Source organism: Gigantopelta aegis, chromosome 8 (genome assembly GCF_016097555.1).
Source record: "Gigantopelta aegis isolate Gae_Host chromosome 8, Gae_host_genome, whole genome shotgun sequence".
NCBI classification, from domain to species: domain Eukaryota; kingdom Metazoa; phylum Mollusca; class Gastropoda; order Neomphalida; family Peltospiridae; genus Gigantopelta; species Gigantopelta aegis.
The window spans coordinates 77,765,279-77,785,167 of NC_054706.1; the positions used below are offsets into that span (position 1 = coordinate 77,765,279).

The following is a 19,889-nucleotide window of genomic DNA, read 5'->3' on the forward strand; positions in this document are numbered from 1 at the left end:
CATACAGAAATATGTAGATAGATGAGAACAAAGTAACAAATACTTTAGTACGAGATAAATGTTTTCATTCACCATAAAACATGAACACAATAGACTTGTTGCAGGAGTTTATTATGTGCATATCGGTGACCAATATTTTATGCCAGGGTAAATGTATGGAAAAAGAATGAACTGCAAGACTTTTCAGAGAGAAGAAACATTTGGAGTGGAATTACTAATCGTGAAAACTATATCTAGGTCACAGAATGGTCATGTGCCACAGTAAAAGAGACTAGTAACTTCTTTTCTTAATTCGCAGATATATAAATAGACTTAACAGCCGTAAGATATCAAAGTTAATACTCTATAGTTTGTATCATGTTGAATGCATTGTTTCAACAACAAAAAAAGAATTACATTTGTATTAAAAAATATTTAAAATCTGCAGGTAAACTTTTATTGTGTAAACATTATAAATGGGTTTTTTAAATAGTAGTTCCACTGACAAAAAAATAATAATAATTTGGTAGACCAAACCTTGTGATGTGAAAAAAATAAATGCAATTTTGAATTTCATAAACTTAATATCAAATAAACATTTTATAAATGTTAATTATATAAATTATTGTACAAAAACAACCTGTTCCTTTTTATATATTTTGTTCAGTATTTTCTTTTCTTTTTTTAATAGTTAGCTTTGTGAAATTTTCACAAGCTTTGTAATTAAAATGTTTGTAAATGCATTGTAATGCATATCTGAGAAAAAGCTTGTGAAAAAGTACATATATATTCACAAAAACAAAACAAAAAGTATGCACATTTTGCCCCCTTCTGCAACAACCAGGTGGTTGTGAAGGAGTCGGCAATAAGTGGGGCACGTATTATAACACAGAGATACAGTGAACTAGAGGAAGAGAACTCCGGGTCGATTGAAAACACAATACGGGATAAATAAAACAAACACCTCCAAATGTTTCCCGTCTTTCTCAATGACCACCAGACTGAAGAGCAATTTACTCTTTATAATAATCGAAAAACAAAAACAAATCAAAATCAAAACGTTTTGTCTATTAATAAATTGATTATCCGATTTCAAATCAGAATTTTTTTTTTACAGCAAAATTTTCATGTGCATATATACATGTAATGCTTTTGAAACTAAATAATAATTTTAGCTTGCATTTGGTTTAAAGTGCACTCAATATTAAGAACTAAATGTGTAAGACAAACTTACAGCAAGTGTATTGAAATGCCTACTAACTAAAAAGAAGAATTTTTAATCCATTATTTGAAATTTACCAGTTAATATGTTAGATGTAATAATTAATTACCTTTACCTTTAGCATTTCAACAACTGCAAGTGATGCACCAACTGTAAATTATCTCCCTTTTGCATCAAGTATAAATAATCTGCCTGCTCTGAACATACTCTGGAGATCATTAAGAAAAGACCATATTAAGTTTATATTTGTAACTAGCACCATCGTGAAATTTATTCATCAACACCATTCACAAAGCCTGCGATCATATCAAAACATGATATATTAGCATGCAGTGAATTTTACAAAACTCTCCATAAAATATGGCATATACAATATTCACAATAATTTACAATTCGTCACAAACACTTTTATATAGTACAGCATATATCTCCAGATATTTATAGTATTATATTAAACCCATATTAATAAATAAAATATGACAATATTTATTTAAATGATTTGGATGTATGCACAACATTACATTTTAACAAGTCTACTTCTGACAACCATGCATGAAATACAAAACAAAAGCAACAGAAAATAACAAAAGCAATAATCTAAAGATATGGCTATAACAAAAAAGGGAAAGAACAACACTATATTCACAACACTAACTTTCTTTCATTATACAGTCATTATGCTAATATTTGTGTTTGTACTTGGAAGGCACAGAGACGAAAGCCAAACAAGACCATTCATTGTTCAACGACTCCCTAATTTCTTATGCTCAAAATAATTACAAGCATGAGAAGTACCGATTCTATCAGTGGACAAGTGGACTGTATATTGGTGTAGTATAGTTAATAATAACAGGGTTTTCGCCAGAGGGTACAAAGGGTCAAATGATGTACCCTAACATCTTGGAAATTAATGAATACATTTATAGTCTGAGAACTGCTGTTTATAATTTGTCAAAGTATATGACTGCACGGTCCAATCCGAAAAGATTTCAGACCCATAAGCACCCAGTAGGTGCTCTTATTTTCTGTTTTTATTACATACCCTCAAATTATTTTCTGGCAGAAAGCCTGAAAAATAATGTACAAGTTCGTCAATACAAAACTAATTGTATAACAGACATTTGGAAATTCACTGTATGAACTGTTAATTGGTATTTGAATTGTTTTTGCAACCAAACTGTACTAACTAGAGCACTGATTAAATGGCTATCACTATCATTATTAGCCACTAAAATTTGTTTTGATCTTTGAGGTAAAAACATTTTTTTCAAAATTTTCCTTGAATAGTGGTACAGACTAGACAATCTGGCAGCAACAATAAAGACCAAAACCATCAGATGAAATAATGCTAGTTAGTCTACAGTAGGAACTGTTTTAGCTTTGTATGCAAAGCATACAGCTTTCTATTTGTTAACCTGGATGTAAATGCCACCTTCTTAAGCTTTTTCTTTATAACTAATATCTGGAAATACTATTGTCTTTCCCTACAGATTGATCAATGTTAGAAACAAATATTTTTATTGTTAAGTGAAACCGAAGACGACAGAAACAACTGATACAAAATCTTCACACAAAAAGAAAGTATATCTAGAAACAACATTTCTTTTCAATCTTAACTGCTTTTTAGATTTCAGATTATGACAAAAACTATAAAGAAATGACCTTTGTATAAAACAAAAAGTCTTATTTTTACAATTGCAGTAGCTTAGTCCATAAATGGACAGTGGACTCAAACAATGTACTATTATTATTTCTTTATTGTCTGAATACTTTGAATGTTACATAAGATGTCTCTGCTAATGTCCTTTAATTGACACTAATGCTAGACTTTGTCCTAGACAGTTACTGACAACTGCTAGGGACTGTGTCCCAGATAGCCATACCTGAACTTTAAATGGCTAGGGGCATGCAAATAGAATTTCTGTTCCTGTAATACTGCATCAGTATCCCTGCATAGATGTCAACATAAATGGGTTAAAGAGGCCAGATAGAACCGTCAAAAAGCAGTTGTAGGAGTCTAAAACACTTCATGTAGTGTATGTGTGCATACTTCTAGTACAACATGATTTTCATGGCTGGTGTTAGAATGCTTCTCGACTTGACTTGTGTTCATGATGCGTAGTTGTCCACATGACTTCTTAAAGCATCAACAATCCGATCCATTTAGACAGTGATGTACATGTTGACAGTGATGCATAACATGTTAACAGTGATGTAGAACATGTTGACACCACTAAGTACATGCTGACAGAAATATACATGTTGACATACGTGCGATTTGCACTACCACTGAAGAAATAGTACCACTATATTTACACAACTAATTGTTATCACAGTGTATGTATGCAATGAATATATAACAGACTAACTAGGATACATTATCCAGTATATTGCATTCAAAAGGGCAGCTTCTGAAAGAAAACTAATGCAAGAAGATGGTGCTGCAAATGTAACTGGATAATATCCAAACAGATCCTTTCCCAGCGAGTATTATTTGTTTGTAAACAAGGTTATATCCTTTGTGATGAAAACTACTCTCAAGAAGATTTTCAGTTGTGTGCTTGGTCCTCAAGCTCCTTTTTTAAACTGCAGTTATCTCCCCCTTGTTATTATAACTTTCTTTTTCTTTCAATTCCTTGCTTGTCTGTTAAGTTTGTTCTCTAACGCTTGAAGATTCCAGATTTGGATGAAGCCTAATACTATTTTGTCTTGTGAAGAAAATGACAATCTAACAGTTTGGATGATATAGTCCTACGACAAAAGCAACAAAGACTTGACAAGCACCATTTCATTGACCTGTCTGAACATCAACTGGATTTGTTCTCCTTGCTAGAGGATCTCAGCAGCCTTTATGGACAAATAACACCACAGACCCATCATATGGCAAGCGCAGGCTGTGTAGTCTAACCAGTGATAAATGCTACTGTGCTCTGTCAGCTTGAATGTATTCTGTTGGTGTCTTTATTTCTTGTATTTCTGTAGTAGAAGAGGACTAACCGACATCAGACAGGCCCCAGATGAGGTGAGATGATGAGGAGCGTGTAACACGTAACGACACGTAACGAAGAAAACACCCACACACACAGCACTGCTGGCTGCACCAAACATTCGAGTCGTGTCCAGCTTCCAATCACTCCACTGATGATGTCCTTACCTAATCGGGTGTTTTCTGTTCAAAAATCAAAAACACTTGAATTATTAAGAGAGATTTAAAACAACCAAGGGTTATTAAAGATGTTTAAGTTATAACATACATGAATCATTCCATACTACAATGTGCTCTAGTGGTGTCGTTAAACAAAACCAGTGTGTTCTTTCTTTTTTTCATTCCATACCAATTCATGAAACGATAATACTGTCTAGTTTGGATATAATAAATGTTTTTAAAACAAAACTTATTAATTAATTTTAATATAGATCAGCTACATCTCAAAAACAGGCAGCAAATTTTCTTAAAGTGGAATCAGTTAGTTTATTCAAAGCAACAATCACAAAATTTACACTACCTTTAGTTAACCCTGAACAGGATGAACTATCTGGATTAGTTGGAAACTCTTGCATATTTGGAAGTACTCGTGTCTCTCATAACATCATTTAGAGTTTGTCCAATACTAATTTGTATATGCTGCTGAACATTAAATTTAATATAATTGATAATATATGAAACTGTTTAAATATCCAACCTCTGATCAGATCTGCTGTACGTAGTTGCCTGGGAAGGTTCCGAACTGCCCTGTTCTGGCCGAGGTTCCCACAAACCAACCATCGTCACACTTCTCCATCACAAATATCTCATCTCCGTCCTGTAGCTCTAGTTCATCTTCGTTCTGTGGCTTGTAGGCATAAACAGCTCGGTACCTGCACAAAGAATGGAGCCAAAACTTGATGTATTTTGCTCATATAGTCGGTAATAAAGAAGATACCCAATCATCATCAGGCACCTCGTCCTGTAGTCCATAATACAGCAGTGGACAGAATGACTAAAATCTCACCTAGTTAGTGCCAAACTGTCATCTAGCACTTTGCTGCCTAATCATCATCAGGCACCTCGTCCTGTAGTCCATAATACAGCAGTGGACAGAATGACTAAAATCTCACCTAGTAAGTGCCAAACTGTCATCTAGCACTTTGCTGCCTAATCATCATCATCCTGTAGTCTGTAACACATTGGTAAACTATAAAAATCTCACCTAGTTGGTGCCAAGTCATTATCAGGCACCTTGCTCCTGTAGTCTGTAATACATCGGTGAAGATAATAAACCCTTACCTAGTGAGGACCAGATCGTCATCGGGCACCTTGCTCCTGTAGTCTGTAATACATCGGTGAAGATAATAAACCCTTACCTAGTGAGGACCAGATCGTCATCGGGCACCTTGCTCCTGTAGTCTGTAATACATCGGTGAAGATAATAAACCCTTACCTAGTGAGGGCCAGATCGTCATCGGGCACCTTGCTCCTGTAGTCTGTGATACATCGGTGAAGATAATAAAGCCTTCCCTAGTGACTGGCGAGATCGCTCCGCAGGCACTCTTGCTACGCTGTGAGGTCGGGCGTGGGGATCCATGTCGAATGGGGTTCGATGGAGATGTGAAGCTCGTCCCCGTGCTCACTGGCGACGTCTGCTTCCGCCCGAACGTGGGACTCTGCTGCGTACGCTGTGAGGTCGGGCGTGGATCCAAGTCGTACTGGGGCGACAGCTGACTGGTGTGAGATCGGAGCGCACTCGGGCTCGTCTGCCGGTAGCCGTATGACAGGCTGGTGGGCGAGCGCTGCGAGAAGGCACTGGGTGACGGTTGCGGGGGCGGTGTAGGGGCATCCATGCTGATGGGAGACAGCATTTCTGGTGTGCCTAGAGAAGTAGTAAAGAAGATGTTGTTGATAAGCATAACAAAGGTAAAAGGTACATAAATCAAACTGCATATACACACCACAGCAATGTCGGTCCAAAATTGATTAAATTCCAGTACCTTTTATTTCTATTGAAGACCATTTTAAAAATATTTTTCAAGATTCTTTTTTTAAAGGCAAATCCAAACCAGCACTTCAGAGTCAAAATCAAATTTATTCTTTTAGTCCAATCCAATAACTTGGCAATGTCACTCAATTTCAACGAAAACGACAATATTATCCAACCATGGCAATGAGTCTCACATCTTCAAAGTTGCCTTTGTAAAGCCAGTGTGTCTATCTGACTAGCTTGTTTCCACTTACTCAACCAGCAGTACCAGGTGGGTTTGGGGTGGGGTTTTTATGTGGGGGGGGACAAATGTTTGTGAAAACCAGTATAGACAGAAAAGGTTAAGAATGCATTTTCTAAATAATTTTGAAAATGACTGATAAAACAACCGTCACAAAGGAAAACCGTTTCTGATTTAATGTCATCAAGTGAAGAAAAAAGAATGCCAGAAAAATGGCCACGCGAGACATTCTTAGTATTTAAATGTTAATCTGACCTCTACCTGTCATCGGTGTTGTGATGACGGACGGTGCTGGGGTCACTAGCGGTGTGCTGGGTTCCCGAATCACCTCCACATACGACATGGGGAAGATTCCCTGTCGACTGCCGATCCTCCCCTCAAACCAGTTGTCATCAACTGCTCGCAGCAAAACAATAAATTCACCCTGAAAACAAATATAAAGACAAAGTTTTAATAGTAGATTGCAGATAGAGAAGAATGCATGTATTACAAATTATGAAGTATTGATTACTAAATATTCTGGAAATTGAATCATTGATTTCTATTCCCATGACATGTGCCAGCATTTGTACAATTTGTCGAGATGAAGTCATGTGGTTATCCTCAATGTTTCCAAATTCCATTAAACCAGTCTTCAACTATTTTCTAACATCAATAGTCATTTCATGTGCTATTGAAAATAATCATGGTTTTTACTAGTGATTGTTACAAAATGTATAATATTGGCATGAGTTTCGTAACTACTAGTATCTAACATTTTCAAGTAGGTTGTTGAATGATCTTAGTTGTTTGTAGACATTGAGTTTCATAACTACGTACTAGTATCTAACATTTTCAAGTAGGTTGTTGAATGATCTTAGTTGTTTGTAGACCTTGTTTACAAGATTAATTGGATAAATATGTGTGCTACACTTTTGGAGTCAGTTTTCATTGAAGCTTGAGAACTAGACCATTTTTTGTTACCATTAATATATTTCTTTACTTCGTTTAGTAACATTCAAGAAATTAGTTTTAGATTTCATAAATGATAGGAAATATTTCAGATGAATCCATGTGGATTGAGATGTTTGATGTTGGATTGAATCCTGATGCAAACTGGATTCAGATATTCTAACAATTATGTAGTCTTTTGAACTACATAATGGACAAGTGTTTAACAAATTTCTAATTATGCCTTATCAAATGTTCTAAAATTTGTTCTAATAAACATATGAGAAAAACCAACAAAACCCCCAATAATAAAACAATTATGATACCTTTCTGAGAGACAGTTCCACTGTGGATTGTGCTGTGAAGTTGTACTTGACCTTAGCTTGTCCCTCAGACTGCATGGCAGCCATCTTTGCAGCTTCAATTGAAGTCAACACCTAAAATGGAAATTGATCAATGCCTAAAATTAATATTGGTCAACAACAATCACAAATATATTAGTTAATAAATTTAGGGTAAATCTAATTGAATTGCAACTTCTCTGTAGGCCTATTTTATTTTTTACTATAAACAAAAGTCATCAGAAATAATTGAAGTTGTTTCCTTAATATTAATTGTAAATTACACCATAAGTCTTATTTTATGAAAATGTAAGCTGTTATATTGTGAAACAGAATCATGTCATAGTTAGTTTTTAAAAATAAATATCTCCTGAACTGCTTTTGTACAAGCTTATGGTATTGTCAGATAAATTCAGTTTTGGTTTTGTTTGTAGACCATGTGCATAGTTTTAAGATATTAACTACAGAACAATTTAACAAATTAACAATAAATGACCTTTCATGAAGTATTTGTGAACAACAAACCTCAACATAATTAACAGGGAAGTGTCCCACCACTCCATACCGCTCGCCCTCAAACCAGTTTTTGTCGATCTGTCGCAGCAAATAAACAATATCCCCTTTTCTCAGTGATAGCTCTCTGAAATAGAAAAACAAAAATAATTATAATATCAAGACGGAAAACAGTGACAATATTAGTAGAAAAGTCATTAGCTTTAACTCTCTGCATGCTGTCCAATGTTACATCTTCGTGGGCCACTGCTGTAAAGATTTGCTACCTGGTATAAGCCCCTTATTTCAATTCAAGTTAAAATTGGTGTCTTCCAATTGTCATACTAATAATTAAAATCACTGCAACCCACCAAAAAAATGTTTTTAGCAGGTAGCACAGATAAAGACTTGTGGAGACTGATTTTAAAAATGGTTTCAATGGCTTCTGCATCTCAAAGTGAGTTTTACTGGGCCACAATAAGCAGGGTTAAAATCACTATGTGGATTTATCTCTCACTAACCACTAATCCAGGCCTCTGAGATTTGAAAATCTGTGTCGCCCATTTATCGATTACACAGAAATAAATCTGTGTCGCCCATTTATCGATTACACAGAAATAAATCCAGGTGACCCATTTCCTTTTTGCATAACCAGTTATATCCAAATAAATGGTGCATCAAATATTGCACAAACAAAAAATAGGTTATGCAAAATTAGATTTGCGCGAGCAACATGCAAACTAAACAATCGTTCTCCCAATTTTCAGTGGCCTATAATCCCTGTTTTGAACAGACAGCCCAAATAGCTTACCTGGGGTTTTGTGCCGTGAAGTTGTACAGCGCCCTCGCCTTGCCCTGGATCTGGAATCCGCGTCGTCTTTCTGGCGGTACAGTCAATCCTCCGCCTGGCGCGGGCTGCACATTGTCAAACCGGTCGAGAGGGATGGGAGACTTCTGACTAGGTCTAGAAAGAAAACAAAAGACAGGTTTAATACATACTATACTCGAGAACAAAACTATTTTTTTTGAAAATTAACAAATATTTTATTTACAAATACCATATCGGTAACAGCCACAATTTGTTTTTATGGTTTATCAATTAAAAAAAAAAATTGAAGATATATTTGTTAGAAAATTAATGCAAATGAATGTTTTGCTCAAAGTTCAAGGTCATTCAAAATTCAACTTAAATCAACAGCATTATCTTTACAGATTATTATAAATTAATACAGTAAATATTTGAACAGCATAACCGGCCTTAAAACATATCGGCATCATTAAATAATCTTTTAGAAATATTTTCCACTGATGAAAAGTAGAATCTTGTAGTGCTATAGTTTTTCACTAATGTAAGGTGATGTACATGTATAAGGGCCAAGACAATATGTGAGGTGATCGGTAAAAACTGTCTTTATTTTAACTTATCAATGAGATTAGCAGCAGTCTCAGTATATATATATAAATATATATACCCAGTATTTTTTTATTTTTTTATTACTGTACAGAATAAAATGAAGGAAATGACTAAGTGACAGACAATTTATATGACTTGATTAGGTTAGAGCTAACAATTTTGCTTTCGAAACCATGGCCCAAGTAAAATAATTTCAGTGCTTACGTAAAGAAATCTGAGTGTTTTCTGGCGCGCTGGTCGGCCTCTTCTTGTTGGATCTTACGCTGCTTCTCCTCCTCATATAACTCTTCCTGAATAACAAAGGAAGTCAGTGTTACAGATTATCATAGTCACATGATGTGAATCAGTGTTACAGATTATCATAGTCACATGATGTGAACGAGATAGGTACCATAACCTTATAGATCAGTGTTACAGATTATCATAGTCACATGATGTGAACGAGATAGGTACCATAACCTTATAGATCAGTGTTACAGATTATCATAGTCACATGATGTGAACGAGATAGGTACCATAACCTTATAGATCAGTGTTACAGATTATCATAGTCACATGATGTGAACGAGATAGGTACCATAACCTTATAAATCAGTGTTACAGATTTTCAGTCAAATAATGATTACAATTCAGTGTTAAGTGGCACATAACAACCATAAAAATATTAAATAACTACAAATGTTAATCAAAATGCCTTGAATGCTCGAAACCTTCGTGGTATATGAGCATGTTAAAATATATCGGCTCGATATAAAAACTTTTTAAAAACATAAATCACTTGTGTCACAATGTTTTTTCCAACTGGATTTTGCCATGAACATTTTCTTAACTGAAGGGGTTGAAAATCTGTTATAAATTTGTTGTTACTAATGGATATTCCTTTTACTGTTTGGTCGTATGGACACACAACTTTGACAACCTCCCCCATACCCTACAACTATTAAAAAACTTAAATGATGTATATGAAAAATAATTTCTGTTTTTTTGCCAACATGTGCATGTATAACTCAATCATATGAACTGATTTATATTAAACACACACTGTGATTCACCATCTAAAAATAACTTGTAGTCGATAATAATTTCTATACTGTTTTAGATTATATGGGTATTTTTCTGGTAGAAAAATGTTAAAATGAGTAGCACCGGCTCACTGATGCTATATAATATCTTGTAAAACTGTCCACAATTATAAGATAAAAAACCAGGAATTATGATATTAATGAAAATTGTACCAATCGTTTCTTCCGATACAATTCCTCTTCTTCCCGTCTTCGTCTTTCCTTCTCTGTAATTGGCTGTTTTCGCCAGGCATCAGTGGTCGGGTGACGGAACACTGTAAGGACCACAAGTAATATGTCAAGTACAAAACAAAGAGAAATAATGTTTTAAAAGATGCAAACTTCATCCGAATTTGTAACAAAAAGGACTGTAAATTATAGCAACAAAACTTTTTTTTTTTTTACAGTGGCCTGCAAAACAAAGGGAGTGGCAATAATTGCACAACTTTAACCAAAAAAAATAAATTAAAAAAATAAACGTGCATTTCTGTGAAACAACTTACAAGCAATGAAAGAAACTAAATAAGAAAAAAACAAACAGAAAATCAGAGATAAAAACTAGGTGGTACCCTTGGTAAACATTTCAGTATGAAACGAATATGGTTTGAAATGAAGTGGAGAAGGAATGGAGTCACTGTGTTTATCAACAACCCGTTGATCAAAGCATTCAAATTGTAAACTGTTTTTAAATTATAACAGGTGACATGTAGAGACTGGCAGGGGGCCCAACTTGATAATTTATAGAAATGTGTACTAGCAGTGCCAAAAACAGCCTGGCACTATCGAAGGCTATAAAGCATGGTGAAACAGTGTTTGTAACAGTGACCTTAATGAATACTACACTGACTCATGAACATTTAGTTCTATTCATATAAGAATTGCCAGAGAAAACAATCAAGCTTATATCCCTGCTCCAAAGCTGTTGTAAATCAAAATTACTAAAACCATTAGCATCATCTGTAGTTGTATTTTTAATAAAAAAAAAGATTAGTACCTTAAACTGAATCTTTCTTCTTTTTAAAAAAAACATAAGAACCGTAGAATATTTATACACTGAATTTTCAAGCTGAATTTTTTTTTTCAAATTATAATTAACACTATAATGATGTATCATACTTTAAATATGAAGCAAATACAAATCTGTTTTAATGCATTAATATTTGCTTAACTATATTATAAATGTAAGCATTTTGTCTATGAGAAATTAAAATCCCACATTCATCTTACCAACACTGTTCAGTTTTACTACTTCAAAATGACAGTCTGTTACGTAGATTTAGAGAAAACCCTCCTGTTTTCAGATATGCCAATGTAGATTGGAGGTTTTACTGTTTTAAATTAATATTTAAAGCAAAGAATTGCAACACTATAAGAGAACCAAGGAACCTTAAAAAGCCATGAAAATATGCCAGGCAATATTATCAAGCGTGTTTTAATGGGTGTTTTTTTGTTTTGTGTGGGTTGGGTTTTTTTTGTTTGTTTTCCTTTGTTTGTTGTTGTTGGGGGGGGGGGGGGGGGGGGGGGGGGGGGGGGGGATAAGATTAAGTAGGATTTCTTTTCTTTTTTTTCTTTTTTTAAACAATATTCAATGTGTATATATTTTATACAAATCTTTTCTTCATTAAAAATATAAATCATATTAAAATTAATTGTAAGACATAAATAAAAAATGTTAAATACTAGTACACATATTAAACATTTATTGTAGCCTATGATTAATTTTAGTAAAATAGATGTTTTTGTTTTTCTATTAAGTGTTATAGACTAAAATTTAGTTAAAATATATTAAAAAACTTAGTTAACCGTAGACATTGACATTTTAATACTAAATCATATATGCTGTAATATCAATACTGTACCAAAACACATTTACAACAGTACATACACCAACATATATGAATATGTCATGCACTCAAGTCATGTATCCATAATCATGCTACTTTAAATGTACCGGTCCACTGCTACATATACACCTTTATTTATCAATGGTACACACAATTATTGATTATAATGCTTATAGCAATATCCATCTTTGCATATTACATTCCATTGCTATCATGTTGTATTTTAACTCTGAAATGTTTATTGAGGTTATTTAATATACTCATTTGAATATAATTTTATTGAAACTTAAGTGCATATAACCAGGTTCCGACTGAAAGTGAACTACAAGTATCTTGTGTATCTATTACTGCCTGCGACACAACCATGAAGTACGTTTAAATGACTGCATTGCTATAAGCTTTCATTCACTCAATATGAAGTTGCATTTGATGAACACATTTGCTGATATCTGTACAAAGGATCTAATTGAAAAATGAACCTGTCTAATAAGATCTTACTTTGTTACACTATGATTTTTATGATGTACTGTTATATTTGGTAAAATAACAAAACCCTTCACTTGACTACACATTTTCACCAAAAAAATAAAAATAAAATAAAAATAAAAATTTAAAAAGCTGTAATTCAAAAATATATTCTAGCTCACAAGCAAGCTGATGAAGTATTAGTTTGGTTAGAAACTTTGTAACTGAAATTTAGTAACACAAAATAACATAAAGGTTAATTTCATAAAGTTATCAATTCATTAGTAAGATTAAAAATATATAAAAATAATAATCAAACATTTTATTTTTAAAAAATGAATAAATAAAATAAAAAAAATGTTTAAAAAATAGCAAATGTTTAAAAAGTTTTATTTTCCATACTGCCAGCTCTAGGTTTAGTTGAAAAGCACACATTTTAGTTTGGATTGGAAGCACACAACGAAAACTGTGCCAAGTTTACTGCCACTGTAACATGTTTCCCACTAATAGAGCAGTTTTAAAGACTAAAATTATGTATTAAAAACATTTTATTATTTTAAAAAATACTGTTTGTATATCCAATTTGTTTCTGGTCATCCTAATGTCTAGTATTTCAAACTTCATTTTACCTCCTAATTATATTATTTGGTAAGTAAAATCCAGTTTGGACAGAGATTATTATACGAGCTTATGTGTTATATTTCCCTGTATATCTTGAACTATGTGGACAATGATATACATTAGGATGACCCGAAACACCTTCCGACAGCGATATTCTAAACAAGAACAAAATGTATTTATTACAATTTGTAATCAGGGCTCACTCACCCTGTCTATTACCAAATTAGCCAATTGTTCATTTTATACAAAGTGGTTACAACATTTAGGCTTTGCTTAATAAAATATTCATCAAATTAGCCACATTTTAAACTTTTCAAGGAAATTCTCTATATCTCTGAAAATTGGCTGAACCAAAATTTGTTCCAGTGTGAGCTGTGTGTAATTTTAGTCATTGGAAAGGCTCCATTACAGTCGGACACATCTTACCATGGCATCAAACTCAGGCCAGTCCCTTATGATGTTAGCGGAGTAAGCTAGTCAGTTAGGCGTTAGCTATGAGAAAGATGAAGTGGATACCTCCGTGTTCGTTTGTAATTAACAATGATGGCGGGCTTTTCACTTGAAGTTGTTGGAAAGCCGACAGATTGCTGCGGGGCAATCGTAACTTGGTTTTGGGGAGGGTGGGTGATTTGTGTGATCGTGTCGGGGGACTCGGCGCACTGGCCACGATATCGGGCTTTGAATTCTGGGATAGCGTGGAAGGCGCGCTAACTTTGTACGCCTCATTCGGAGTTGCATTGGGTTGGGTGCATGTCGTAGACGGGTCTGGACTTTCTGTAACATGCAGTGGTAGAAAGAAAAAAAAGAAAAGAAAAACAACTTAGTAGTGATTAAAAGAAACAAATAAATAAAACAAAAGTTGTGCACAAACTGCTGAAAAAAAACATGAATGGAAATTAATAAAATAATTGAAGGACAAATGTGATCACCAAATCTACTGCACCAAAACATCTCTATCTCCAGAGCTAGATTTCATGTTAAAATTTAAATTGTGAGTCCAATGATTAGCGTCGTCATACATCCCATGAAAATACAAATATTATTCAAGATTTAAAACTGTAAAACAGATGGTAATATTTCATCTAGCACTATAATAATGTGTATATTACAAGAAGGAATACGTAAATTAGCAGAGAGATTTCCTAGCAAACACCTTCTTAGTTCCTATTTTTGCTTCAATAAATAAACATATTTTCAAAATAAAGTGATTTCTGGTTTATTGTAAATGAATGGATGAACAACATTAAGAAGTGACTATACTGATAAACACCATTATATAAAACAAACAGTAAAAACAAAACAAACAAGAAATTCACAAAGTCCACATGTACACATGTATGTTTAAAATATTTCTGGGATATGATTGTCAATATTACAAGAAAAGACAAAACCGTCAAGCCTCAAGTATAAAATATTTTTTCCCTGTTCATGAACCATTTTCCCAATCAAGATTTAAAAAAACATAGATGGATAGACCAACAGAGGAGTGGACAGACTGAATGGAAAAGAAGTTGTTTCAAAAATATAGATCTTTAGACTGGCTAAAAACAACAACTTCAAAAATATTGTTTGTGTATTACACTATAATGAATTACATTTATGCTATTTGAAATTGCATTTGTTTAACATGCATACCCTCCAACACTATATCAAGCCCAGTAAAATAAAATATGAATATGTGCCCTCCCCACTGTTACATCTGAACATCACTGAACTCAACCACATACATGTATTAAGCATGTGTCTAGTTTTCCAGTATATAGTGTAAAGCAGGTTTCATACACCAATGAAGTCCAAAAAGTAGGACAAGACAAATGAAAAGCAACACTGGAAAACCATTACCATGACAATAAATAAAATACCTTCATTTATTTTCTGCCCCGTGGTGCAACTTCCAGGTTTAGTACTAGACACTGTAGACAGTCCAGATCTGATAAAGATCTTTTTATTCCTAGACCCACCAACATCTACTGTATTTGCTAGTTTCCTTGCAGATCTAGATGGTGGTGGTACAGGAGGTGGTGGAGGAATTCCTGGCACATTGGTAGTTTGCACTTTTCTTGACTTCAAGAGTATCTGATCCAAGGAATCATTTCCAATGGATCTTGGTTTTGGCTTCCCTTGATCATCAAATGTTCTCGAAGCTTTCTCTCTTTGTCCTTTGATATCATAAGATGTGTTGAGTTTTTCAGCTGACTGAACTTTATGAGACGTATTAGTATTATAGTTGGTGTTCTGAGCAGCTGTGCTTGGAGTAGGTTGTATAGTAGGACTGACTACTTTCAATGATGATCTGGGAGTTGTGGTCTTCTGCCACTCACCACCAATCTGGTCCAGGTATTCTAGTGTCATCTTGCTTACCAAGGAGGGTGATCGTGACTTGGGCAGATCCTCCTTCTTCCTCCCATCACTAACACTGCACACCTCTTTCAGAATATCGTACGGTGGGATGTAAGGATCATAGTGATAGCCACTCGGCTTTGGAGGTCGTGGAGGAAAAGACAACTCTGTCTCACTGGAGGCTAATGGGCGATCTGTATTCAGTGACGGATCCTTTTTCCTAAACTTTGAGTCATATCCCCACTGTTTGCTAATTTGAGACAATTCCATGGATGATGGTCTAGTACTCTGCTTCTCAGACATGGAATGACCACTGTCTGCAGCATTCCATTTCTGTTGGTTTCTGGATTCCAATCCTTCCTTGAACCTGTTATAATTCAGTGAGCGAGCTGCATTAGGTTCCATGGAAGAGAGATTTGGTACAGAACGTGATGTCCCTTTATACATCTGTGCCGAATGTCTGTATTTTTCTCCACTGTGGCTGGAAAATGTGGAATGATTCCGTTCCGTAGTGTTTTCCTCGTCATCACTGTTTTTAACAATAAACGTGTCCATGCTGCTGGTGGTCAGTTCAGAATCATTCTTCACATGTCGCTCCTGTCCGGGTTCCTGGTCAATGTTTTCAGACATCCCTCTCCACTTGCGCAGCTGACCATACTCTCCCAGAACAGCAGGGTCCAGAGCCTGAATTGCATACAAGGATTCACCTCTAGGAGGTGGACACACCTCTTCTGAGGAACTCTTTGCACTAATATCTAATGGCTTCTTATACATAGTAAATCTACTCTGTGCAAATTCATTGTTCTCAGCTAATTTTCTGTAATCCTTTACACTGAATTTAGTTAATGTGCTAGTGTTTCTGTTAGACAGAATTGGTTTTTGTTCAGGTTTAAAAGTAGCGGCATCTGTCTTTACTGTAGGAATGATTAAGATGTTTTTGGATGCTGTGACAGGAGAATGGAATCCACCAGATGACTTCTCTTTGAGCTTTTGGTCATCAGAAGAATTTATCACTATATGCTTGATACTAGTCTTCCCCAAGGAGTGAAGACGATCAACAGCTATACCACCAACACTTCTGCTCCTGGTATTTGGCAGTACAGAAATGTTAGGATTCTGAACTGTAATTAGACTACTCTTGGAAGGATCTTCTCTGATGCTGGGTGAAAGGACTTTTCCCATGCCCAGCCTTTCTGAATGACTATATTTTCCTTCTTTTGTGTGAATGCCAGGTGACACGTTATCACTGACCCTGGATAATCGAGATTTAAGATCAGAATTATGTAAACTGGAATTCTTGTCATCATACTTTGACTTACTGTTTGCAAATACTGTACCAGATTCAGGTGAGTTGACCTGTTCTTTCTGCTTTGATCTATCAATGTGCACGTGTTCTTTCACAATAACTGTACTAGACTGGCAAGTATTAACTGGTTCATCGATTCCAAAATAAGAGTCCTTGGCAGAATCTGATCGGTGAAGTTTACCACTGTTCTTGTCATCGTGTTCGTGGTGAGGTGCCGAGATGGACCGGACGTGAAGTGAACTGACATTAGGTTCTGACTTGGAAAGCTTTTTTATTGTCTGCACATGGATTTCATACTTGTTGAGAGGAATCTGTTCAATGTTTGTACCATAGATAGGTCTCTCGTACTTCTTTTTCTTTGAATCCAGAAGACCTGTGGCTGGAACTGTGGATGAAATTCCTGAAGGAGCTGCTTTTTGGTCATTAACTTTGCTTTCTTTGCACTCCGAACTCAAGAGTCTCTTTCTCATGTCTTTCAGCTGTTCCTTTTCTTCCAGTATCTTGTATTTTTCTGTCACCTTGGAGAAAGGAACAGCTCGGGTGATTTCCTCTTGTCTTGGACTCGATCCACCTTCAGTTTCTTGTGCTGCTTCAATGTACGATGCTTTAATATCATTCAGCGACTTCTGTTTCTGGCGAAGTCCTTTGTCCTTCTCTGGAGACCACTGTACCTCTGATAAAGTACTGGTAGAGTAGAAGAACTCCTTCTTCTTCTTTGCTTCTTCAAGCTCTGAATACAATTCATTCAGCTCCTCTGCATTGTCAAAGTTACAACCGGAAATAATTTTACTGTAGTCCGATGTGTCCAGGCTCAAAGGACGAGTGGATACCATAATTTCTTTTCGCGAATTAGTCTTCTCTCCAATTTCTGAGATTCTTTCTAAAACGGCAAAATGTTTCTGTAAATTGAGAAACTTCTCAGAGCGGCTTGAAGAGTACAGAATTCCAGCTGCGTAAGACTGGTAGGTGTGTGCATCGAGACGCGATGATCGTTCACTGGACACCGATCCATGTGAGGAATGTGGTTTTGTGCCACCACGTTCTGATGTGGTGCTTGACTTTTGCTTTGTCCGATAAAATCCTTTCTCTGGTAGAACAATGGGTTCAACCTTCTTTCCTGGCTTCTTAGTTTTATTCAGCTCAGACAGTATTCCACTAGGTTTTGAACAACTTTGTTTAACTGCCTCGGTAAGCACTATGTAAGGTGAGCTCTTTTCTTCTGTTTCCTCACATGACACTTCCGTTGCTGTTGTCTCAGTCATCATCTTCCTATCCTGTGTCATATCCACCTCCAGTGATTTCTGTCTCTCCATCGACTTGCTCCTAGTGTGATCAATGGCTTTCCACACAGATCTCCCCACTCCCATCTCATAACTAGGCAGATGGGGAGATACAGCCGATGAAGAAGACTTCGTATACTTAGCTCTGTCCTCTGCCTTGGCGAAGGCATCACTGAGGATGCTGGCCGTGTCTGGAGACAGCTTCTCCTGCTCCACCAGACGGCAGTAGTGATCCTCCACTCTCTTCCTATATTCCTTTCTTCTGAGCTGCTCCTCTTTGTCAAACACGTGAGAAAAACTTTCACTGCTTGCTCCATCCCCAGACACGAAATCAGGTTCGCTGTTATTGTGCTGAATGTCCAAAAACTCTGGTCGGCTGTTTCTTCTACTTTCCAAAACATCACCATCTCCCATCTGTTTTGAAAGAGTTTCATACATGGATAATCTATTCTGAAATGTACTGGTGTCCATTGTGTTTGGTTTTCTAAAATAATGACTGCCATACTCATCTGCAACATTATGTTTCTGTTGGCCAGGACTGACTTTAGACATCAGTTCGTCATAGGCATGTCTTGTTTCAAAAACATCATCATTAACAAGTATTCTGTTTGAACTGGAGGATTCATTGGACATCTGTCTGTCGGAGCCAGAGAACACACCGCTGCTGTAGGCACTGCTGGAGGTGCCAGGAGTTGCACACTCTCTCCGGTACACATAGGAGTGATCTCCCTTGATTCCCATGAAGTGACTGGAGAAGACAGGTTCATGCACAGTGATATTCAAAGATTCCATGTTGACGGATTACAAACAGTTTCTGGTTTTAATTCTTCACAGAATGTTAAAGAGGTGAAGTAGTAATACTCATAGATTCCATGTTAATGGTTTACAAACAAAGTGGTTATTTTTTTTGTCTGCTGTTGTTTTGTTTTGTTTGTTTGTTCTTTGGAGAGGAATGAGTTGCAACAGTTCACACAGTCAAGAAGGTGAAGTAATGGCAATCATAAACGTCACGTTCAGTTTTAATACACTGTCATAGATGTGCAGCAGGAAGTTCTTATTCACACAAACGAAGAGTCTTGGAACACACAATGTTCTATGATTTTTGTGTAAAAATCTTTAGTACAATAGATAGACAAGTTTTGAACACTGTCAACTAGTGGAGAATAATGTTAGTAACTTGACCACTTGTGTTAGTAGGGGAGTTATCCCGAGTGCAGCACCCTCCTCATGCACACACTAACCAAAGGAGCTGCAACAACAGAACAGTGAGACAAATGAACATGTGAAAATATATACTGACCAAAAAAATGAATTGCGAATATGTTAATACAAGTACAAACTGTCTGCTGAACATTATCTAACCAGTTACACTAATGTGAAAAAACCTCAACGGTA

At 35.6% G+C, this 19,889-nt stretch overlaps 1 protein-coding gene across 1 annotated transcript in view; it reads right to left on the reverse strand.

Moving 5' to 3' along the window:
- Positions 1-92: 92 nt before the first annotated feature.
- Positions 93-19,889, reverse strand: part of LOC121379849 — a 206,620-nt gene continuing 186,823 nt past the window's right edge. Inside the window, exons 23-33 of the mRNA XM_041508501.1 lie at positions 14,085-14,342; positions 10,813-10,913; positions 9,782-9,867; positions 8,975-9,127; positions 8,197-8,311; positions 7,657-7,767; positions 6,656-6,824; positions 5,740-6,051; positions 5,623-5,665; positions 4,885-5,059; positions 93-4,370 (exon numbers count right to left, since the gene is read on the reverse strand). Coding sequence (XP_041364435.1) covers positions 4,891-5,059; positions 5,623-5,665; positions 5,740-6,051; positions 6,656-6,824; positions 7,657-7,767; positions 8,197-8,311; positions 8,975-9,127; positions 9,782-9,867; positions 10,813-10,913; positions 14,085-14,342 — 1,517 coding nt within the window. The 3' untranslated portion in view covers positions 93-4,370; positions 4,885-4,890. The remainder of the gene's footprint in view (positions 4,371-4,884; positions 5,060-5,622; positions 5,666-5,739; positions 6,052-6,655; positions 6,825-7,656; positions 7,768-8,196; positions 8,312-8,974; positions 9,128-9,781; positions 9,868-10,812; positions 10,914-14,084; positions 14,343-19,889) is intronic.